The following is a 9,152-nucleotide window of genomic DNA, read 5'->3' as shown; positions in this document are numbered from 1 at the left end:
TGAGTGAAAATTTGTTCATATAACAAATAAAAATTATATTAAATATAAGTAGTCAAATTTATTTTGTTGAATTTAAAGAAATACAATATCTATATATCATATACATTGTACTTATGTATGTACTTAGACAAAGATAAAAAAATAAAATGAAAAAAAAAAACTAATAAGACATGAGCTTGTTTGTTATTAGATAACTTATCTGGCCGTGGTTTTATCGAAGACAATTAATTCCACACGTAATGGATAATGAATATACACTATTACGATATTTTGTCTTTATTAAACTAATGGTTGAGAAACCAGTCTCGTAAAGGTAAAAGAGTTTTAGTTCATATTCTTAAATATCTGGGAAGAATTCTGCTTTCAATTTGATCTAAAAGGACGCAAGTGAAGTTGTGGTTTCAAAACACTTTTTTAATTCTTCATTTGTAGTCAGATCAATTTAATTTTTTAAATTGTTTTAATTTTTTAAAATAAATTTTAATTTTCATTACCCTAATATATAGCGAACGAAGTTTAGTAAAATTATTTAAAAAAATAATTTAATTATAAATATGTGCTATATTATCAAACGAGCTAATCTTACATGTATAATTGTATAAGTTCATGCCCAATTTTCATACACAGTGGTAAACGTTTTCCCGAAGTAAACGGTCACGAACGTATAAGATTATCTAATATATGGTTTTGTACCGTGAAATATTTATAACATTTTGGGAAGTCAAGATTTTCTCCTCAATCAAAAATATAAAAGCAAAGGTCGATTTTCATTTTGAACCAGTTTGATTAAAATTTTAATAAATAACAAGTTTGAACATTTGATAAGAGCTGTTCCGACTTTTGTAATGACGTGTGGCAAACAGTCTTATTAACTGATTGTCGATTGGCATTATTGACGAGTTGGCATTAGTGTCGGCCCAAGCGGAAATACGCGACGGTCGACAGAGTCACCGAGTAGACGGCGTACGGACAGCTTGTGTTCCGTACGCTCCGCTGGCCCACCACGTGCAAATTTTACATTTCAATAAACTACATCAAACCATTATCGAAGTCTTTTCCATGATGGTCACTTCGAACCGGACACCAGTAACCTAGGCCACAACACCAAACGGACAAACCAATAGGAAAAAACGTGGTCGAGAAAAAATGGATGTCAATTAAGAAATCGGTATCGTTCCTTTGTTACTATCCATACCTTTCCAATACTAATAACATGTTTGCTTCTATTTCAGCAATATATTGATTGACGTACAGAGGTACATGACCGCGTGATTGACGCAGAAAATATATAAATAAAAACATAACCTACAAAGACGCATGGGACACAGAGGTAATCCAAAATTATCGGAACGATCACATAAACATCATAAAGGATATTCAAGTAAGTGAATGTATTCAATCTCAGGCAATCTGTTCAAAAGGCAATCATGTGGGTAGGTCAGTTTTTAAAATATGTTTTAAAGTATAACAATTAATTAACGCGATTGTATAAAATAATATCGCGCTACGAAGGAATGTTTCATCGGTCGCATCGAATTTCGTATTAAAAGTGTAAAATCAGATGTAGTGTAAAATTAGCAAAGCACGTGGAGAATTATACTTGTAGCCCCAAAGTGGATTAAATCAAGTACATACCGGTATATTCATATCGGTAGATCTTTGTTTCTTAATGTGTGTAGAAACACCCTCCCCCCCCCCCCTTCCACGATAAATGTGGAATTATACTTGTAGCCCCAAAGTGGCTTAAACCAAGTACATACCGGTATATTCATAGCGGTAGATCTTTGTTTCTTAATGTGTGTAGAAACACCCTCCCCCCCCCCCCTTCCACGATAAATGTGGAATTATACTTGTAGCCCCAAAGTGGCTTAAACCAAGTACATACCGGTATATTCATATCGGTAGATCTTTGTTTCTTAATGTGTGTAGAAACACCCTCCCCCCCCCCCCCTTCCACGATAAATGTGGAATTACACTTGTAGCCCCAAAGTGGATTAAATCAAGTACATACCGGCATATTCATACATCGGTAGATCTCTTTGTTTCATAATGTGTGATGAAACAGTGGTGATTTAAATTAAATCACAAGACTTGTAGCCCCAAAGTGGTTTAAATCAAGCACCCACCAATTTAGGGTTGTTATTTCTTCCAAAATATGTTGGATAGATTCTGGTGATAATAGTTAAAGTAGAATATTAAGATTCACGGTGAATCATTGAATATTATTACCTTATCTCTACGAATAGTTCAATTGACAGCTATAGTAGAGAATAACTGTATTTATGAGACGAAATAGTGCAACTTTCTGAAACAAATGTCAAGTGCTGAAAACGAGGAAATAGAAGCTTCGACTTCCCAGTCGCATAAAGGTCGAAATCCAACTAGGGACGTAGAACCTATTAGAGACAGGTCAAGCTCTAGAATACATCAGACTCGAAGTCAGACTCAATCGATAAAAACATTAGCGAAAGAAAATAAAGTAGAAGTTACAATGACGTCAATAGAATTAAGGTATTCGGGCGCGTTTAAAAGACTACAGGAGAAAATAGACAGAATCTCCGAAATAAATGAAGGACAGTATCAATTTATTGAAAAAGCATACGACTATCTCCAAAAACTCCATTATGAGTATTTAGACAACATCACAGATATAGAGCAGGCGGATCAAATAGACGAAGAGTTCTACATAATCACAATGACAATTCAAAATCTTAAAGCAGCATTAGAGAGACAATCCATTCAAGATTGTAAACTGAAGGTAGAGCAAGCAACAATTAAATTTGCTAGAGATAAGTTACCGACGTTAACCATTCCCACATTTCAGGGAGATCCATCTGAATGGCAATCGTTTCAACAAGCTTTTAAGAATATAATAGGAAACAAAACGGAATATTCGAATGTCACGAAATTGCAATATTTGCATCAATCCTTAATCGGTCCCGCTTTGGCAGCTGTATCAGGTTTAGATATTAGCTCAGACAATTACGAAATAGCTTGGAGTATTTTAGACAAGCAATATAATTTACCAAGACTTAATCTCAAAACTAGGATTAATTCACTTTGTGACTTAAAATTAATCACAAGAGAATCACATATCGAATTGAGAAATCTATTGAATCAGGTAACAGTGTGTATTAAAAACATTGAATCGTTGGGTTACGCGAGAGAAATTTTAGATCCATGGGTAACATGTTTAGTTCTAAGGAAATTACCTTTTAATATAGTAAGAGACTGGGAAATATCGCTGGTTAGCAGAGAAATGCCACCATATGAAAGTTTAGAGACATTCTTGCAGAATAGATGTAATGTATTACAATCTACTGCATCTGTAACTACGGTGAAGGAATTCCCTCATAGTCGTCAAAGAATCATGAGAACTCATGTCGCGAACAAAAACCCATCAAGTAAGGTAAACGCATGCGCATTCTGTCGAAATAATCATTTCATAGGCAAATGTGATAAATTCAAAGCAAAATCCAGTATGGAAAGAAATGAATTCGTTAAATCTAATAACATGTGTTTTAAATGTTTAAATTCATCGCATAAGATAACAAATTGCAAGTCTAACTATAATTGCTTAAGGTGCAAACAAAACCATCATACTTTGTTGCATCAGGACGATACATTTAGTTCCAATAATACGGGAAAGAAGTCAATTAATGCTCATTCTACTCATTTCTCTCAAAGGGAGATAATTTTACCGACGGTACAAGTAGACATTATAACGTCCAATGGAACGGTCGTTAAGGGTCGCACATTATTAGATTCCGGCTCACAAGTCAACTATGTTACCACATCTTTCGCTAAGAAGAATAACTTCAAATTAGAGAAAATCTCTCAAAAAATTGTAGGTATCGCTAATCAAGAAAGTAGCATTCGTCACATCACCAAGGTGACCATAAGGTCTTCAACCACTAATTACTCAACCAAAGTGTTGTGTTTGGTATTACCAGAAATTACTGGCGAAATTCCAACTGTGAAACTGGATCAACAGTTAATTTCAATACCAGCGGGAATCAAGTTATCAGATCCCCTTTGGAATAAACCGACGCCAATCGATTTATTGCTCGGCGCCGAGATTTGCGTTCATGCTATGAAAGCAGGAACCATCCAGTTAGGAAAAGGTATGCCTATCTTAAAGGATACCGAATTCGGATGGACAATAGTTGGTCCATATCCCGAAGTAAATAATGCTCCAGGGAAGAGCCACATAGGCTTAAGTCAATTAGACAGTCACATTCAAAACTTTTGGATGATCGACCAGGTTCCTATGGTAAAACATCAATCTCTTGAGGAGAAAAGATGTGAGGAACATTTCCAAGCACACACATCACGAGATAAAAACGGTAGATTTTGTGTAGCTTTACCATATAAAAATTCCCCGGTAGTATTAGGAAGTTCATTGCACATTGCGGAGAAAAGACACAAAACTTTGGAAAGACGTTTTTTAGCCAATAATAATTTAAAAATGGAATACAATAAAGTTTTAGAAGAGTACATAAATTTAGGACATATGTCAGAGTGTGAACCCCCGGAGGCACATGAGGTTCATTGTTATTTACCTCATCACGTCGTGGTTAAGGAGTCTAGCCTTACCACTAAATATCGTGTAGTTTTTGATGCGTCCGCAAAGACAACGTCCAATATCTCACTAAATAATATTTTGATGGTGGGACCTAGTGTCCAATCAGATTTGTTAAGTTTACTACTCAACTTTCGACTCCATAAATACGTGATTACTGCGGATATTAAGCAGATGTACCGACAGATTCAAATAGCAGAGAAAAATAAAAATGTACAACGAATCATTTGGCGAACAGATCCCCAGAGTAAATTCAAGCATTACAAACTTAATACAGTAACATTCGGAACTGCTTCAGCCCCATTTTTAGCTACTAGATGTCTAAATCAGTTAGCAGAGGAGAATAGAAACAAATATCCCATCGCTAGTAAAGTGATCGAACGTGATTTTTATGTTGATGATTTGCTCACGGGAACTAATACTATTGAAGCTGGTAAATTATTAAAGGTTCAACTGGAAACCATATTATTATCAGCCGGTATGCCCTTAAGCAAATGGACATCGAACAACTCCGATATAATCACGGATGTTAAGGCTGACGATTGTTCAGATTTTAACTTCTCTAACGAATCACACAAAACTTTAGGTTTATTTTGGAAACCGCGGGAAGACGTTTTTGTATTTAAGGTTCAAACCGAAGTCGAGACTGAAAATATAACAAAAAGAAACTTTTTATCAGTAATTAGTCAGATCTTCGACCCATTAGGACTATTATCTCCATTGTTAATTAATTATAAGATATTAATGCAATCTGTCTGGCAACAAACCATTGGTTGGGATGAATTCATTCCTCAGACAATCTTCAAAAAATGGAAAGATTGTCAATTATCCAATACAGTCATGAAACTTTATAAAATTCCTAGATTGATAATACTAAATAATGTCATTAATATACAGGCACACGGATTTTGTGACGCATCCGAGAAAGCTTATGGTGCTTGTATTTATGTAAAATGTACTGATCAATTGGGAAATTCCAAATGTCATCTTGTGTGTTCTCGTTCGAGAGTCGCTCCGCTCAGTTTTGTAACTATTCCGCGTTTAGAGCTGTGCTCCGCTATGTTATTATCAAAGTTAATGAAGTCAACAATAGACCAATTAACAATTCATATTAATGAAAAATATTATTGGACGGATTCAACCGTCGCATTGCATTGGATTAGAGGAGAGTCATGTAAATGGACCACCTTCGTTGCCAATCGAGTGGCCGAAATCCAATCAATATCTCAACCCATTGAGTGGTACCATGTCTCCTCTACAGACAATCCAGCAGATTTAATTTCTCGAGGGACTCAACCATCAGAATTAAATCATAATTCGTTATGGTGGGACGGCCCTAGTTGGTTGAAATTAGACGAATCACGATGGCCTCGAAGACCTCCTGAGATCACAATAGATCTTCCAGAGAGAAGGGTAGTCACTAACGCTACCCTTGTGAGGGAAAATAATTGGATAGATAAACATTCTCATCTTCCAAGACTCCTTCGAGTTTTATCATATGTTCATCGGCCACTAAGGAATAAACAATTAAACGTTAAAGAAAATAACGAACCGTCCGCTTTAGAATTAAAAGATGCTTTAAATAATTTGATAAGGTTATCGCAAATGGAATCATTTCCATTGGAATATCGTTTGCTGAGCAAGGGACATCCAATTCCCAGTAGCAGTAAATTAGCTAAATTGTCCCCTCTATTCCACGAGAATTTAATTTGTGTTGGAAGTAGACTTCCTCTGGGAACAACTCTATCAACGTCACCCATTATCTTGTCAAATAAGCATAAACTTACACACATGATTGTCCGAGATGCGCACTTGAAATATATTCACTTGGGTACTCAAGCCTTACTGTCGTTATTGCGGCAGACCTATTGGCCATTGGCCGGACATAATACTGTCAAAGGAGTGGTGCGTTCATGTGTCATTTGTTTCAGAAATAAACCACTGTCACACAATAGATTAATGGGATTACTCCCGCTTGAACGTACCACTGCGAATTTTCCTTTCAGTCATGTGGGGATAGATTTCGCAGGACCTTTTCCTGTGAAGAGTGGTTGCAATAAGAATTCTAAGATAATTAAGGGTTACGTTTGTGTCTTTGTGTGTTTTTCCAGTAAGGCAGTTCACTTGGAACTTGTCGGAGACTTAACGAGTTCAAATTTCTTAAATTGTTTAAGAAGATTCGTAGCCAGACGTGGCAGGCCCAATACGATATATTCCGACAATGCTACTAATTTTGTCGGTGCAAGTCGTGAACTCGTTAATTTAGTAAAATTAATTTACGAACGTCCTCATGAGGAGAAGCTACTACGGTATGTAGCCTCCGAAGGGATTCGTTGGAAGTTTAACCCGCCAAGGGCGCCTCACATGGGAGGGCTGTGGGAAGCAGCGGTTAAATCCATGAAGATTCATTTAAACAAGGTGTTAAAGGCCACCACCTTAAATTTCGAATCATTTTGTACGGTATTGACTCAAATAGAAGCTTGCATGAATTCCCGTCCTCTTAGTCCCTTGTCTTCGGATCCACTAGACCTTTTACCCCTCACACCTGGACATTTCTTAATTGGCAGATCCTTACTCGCTCTTCCAATGGAGGTTAAATATAACACTAATGTCCATGCCAATCTGCTTCAGATACAATTGACCACAGCAGCATTTTGGAAACGTTGGTCGGCGGAATATTTACATTCTTTGCAGTTACGACACAAATGGAAGAAGGACTCGAGCAACAATCTGAGTGTGGGTCAAATGGTCCTGTTAAAGGAGGAACACATGCTGCCAACCCGATGGGTCTTGGGTCGAATCACTAAATTGTATCCCGGACCAGATGGCAGAGTTCGAGTCGTCGACGTCTTTACTGCCAGCGGAGAGTTTCGTCGGTCCAGTCATCTAGTGGCGCCATTGCCGATTCTACCACAAGGACCACTTGACAGGAAGGAAGATCAGCAAGAGGGAGGAGAAACAGCAGCTTCAATTCCGTCAACTTCGGTAGCTTAGTTTAACCCGAAGACACTACCCCCAACTCATATTACTTATTAGATGTAATCATGAGTTTAAATCATTCAATGTTAATAGTAGTACTCCGTAATTCACTTTAATTGTGTTGTGTGTATAATTTAAGCTATTTTCATTTTAACATTCGGCAGTATATATCTCCGAATTTAATCTAATCATTTTGTCTTTATAATATAAGACTTGTCTCATGTCATCACTCGGAAGGATTATATCCGAGTTTAAAATAAACTGTTCAAATTTGACAGTTAAAATTAGATTCATGATTTGTTAATGTTAGTCTCCAAGCCACACTTAATGGAGCATCTTAAATTATTTCATGTCTACTTAATTATAACCTGCCGGGAGTCATCCGCAGGTCTTATGTTTCTTGTTATGAAAACATAAGTTAACTCTTACTGTTTATAGTATTTATGTGAATCATAGAATAAGTAAATATTATAATACTGAACATTTCGATGTTTAACGTAGAGACATCTATAATCATAGTTCGCCTTCATTTCCTGCTTGTAGGAATGAATGAATGACTTTCCAATTTACTTTTAATTTAGCAATGTTTGTGCTACTTGTTGATGAAATCAAGTTAACTTAGGAGCATTACACTCACTAATCAAGTTTAGTTGATCGGTAATAGCTGATCTGTCTTGACAACTGTAACAGTGTCAACATTGTATTGTCTAAGTTAACATCAAGATGAGGAATGCTTAAGTTTTAAATCATATACAGTCCACTCTCTCTTCTTTAAAGTAAACTTATCTTGTAATGCTTATTCACAGCTTCAAAGGAGATTTCAAAAATTTTAATGTAAATAGAAACAACATTCACCAGAGGTATACCTATAAGTTGAAATATTACTGAACCAATAAATTGATTTTATCCTCACACTGGATGAGGCAAAGGTTTCATTATTCACCCTCTATTTAATTATTTTAAGAGCTATGATTTATTGTAAACGACTCGTCAGTAATGCTGTAACTCTGTAGAATAACTGTATTGTTCAACAGTTTTCCTATGTGGGACTATGTTCCGACTTTTGTAATGACGTGTGGCAAACAGTCTTATTAACTGATTGTCGATTGGCATTATTGACGAGTTGGCATTAGTGTCGGCCCAAGCGGAAATACGCGACGGTCGACAGAGTCACCGAGTAGACGGCGTACGGACAGCTTGTGTTCCGTACGCTCCGCTGGCCCACCACGTGCAAATTTTACATTTCAATAAACTACATCAAACCATTATCGAAGTCTTTTCCAAGAGCTATAAATAGGTTGTTGATATTTTGCTCCACTATACCTTTAAACTTTAAACCAAAACATACTTTGTACTTAAAACTTGTAAACTTCATATATAGTGATTAAAAAAAAAAAACAATGAATAGAAAAGAAATAATAAATTTGATTGTTTATATGTACAAACGAGTGCTTCATAGCCCTTGGCCAATTTTAAAAGGAATTTATGAACTAAGAAAGTACCACTAATGTAAATATACATATTATATGTACATATATGTATACCACAGTTGAGGAATACTCTTGAGGGAATAGTCTTGAGACTAATCTAA

At 36.1% G+C, this 9,152-nt stretch overlaps 1 protein-coding gene across 2 annotated transcripts; it reads left to right on the top strand.

The window, feature by feature from the left end:
• The first annotated feature begins 933 nt into the window (after positions 1–933).
• Positions 934–8,828, top strand: LOC143922515 (uncharacterized). Of its 2 annotated transcripts, XM_077445775.1 has the most exons (3): positions 934–1,381; positions 7,150–7,174; positions 7,277–8,822. In XM_077445775.1, exons 2-3 carry the CDS (start codon positions 7,169–7,171, stop codon positions 7,574–7,576), a joined length of 306 nt encoding a protein of 101 aa, XP_077301901.1. In that variant the 5' UTR covers positions 934–1,381; positions 7,150–7,168; the 3' UTR covers positions 7,577–8,822. The 2 variants fall into 2 exon arrangements, with proteins under 2 accessions (XP_077301901.1, XP_077301902.1); XM_077445776.1 differs by lacking the exon at positions 7,150–7,174 and having other exon boundaries at positions 944–1,381; positions 7,214–8,828.
• The last annotated feature ends 324 nt before the right edge of the window (positions 8,829–9,152 follow it).

This window comes from Arctopsyche grandis, chromosome 2, assembly GCF_051622035.1.
Source record: "Arctopsyche grandis isolate Sample6627 chromosome 2, ASM5162203v2, whole genome shotgun sequence".
NCBI classification, from domain to species: Eukaryota; Metazoa; Arthropoda; class Insecta; order Trichoptera; family Hydropsychidae; genus Arctopsyche; species Arctopsyche grandis.
The sequence above is the reverse complement of the archived record's forward strand: the minus strand, read 5'-3'. Positions and strand labels throughout refer to the sequence as shown.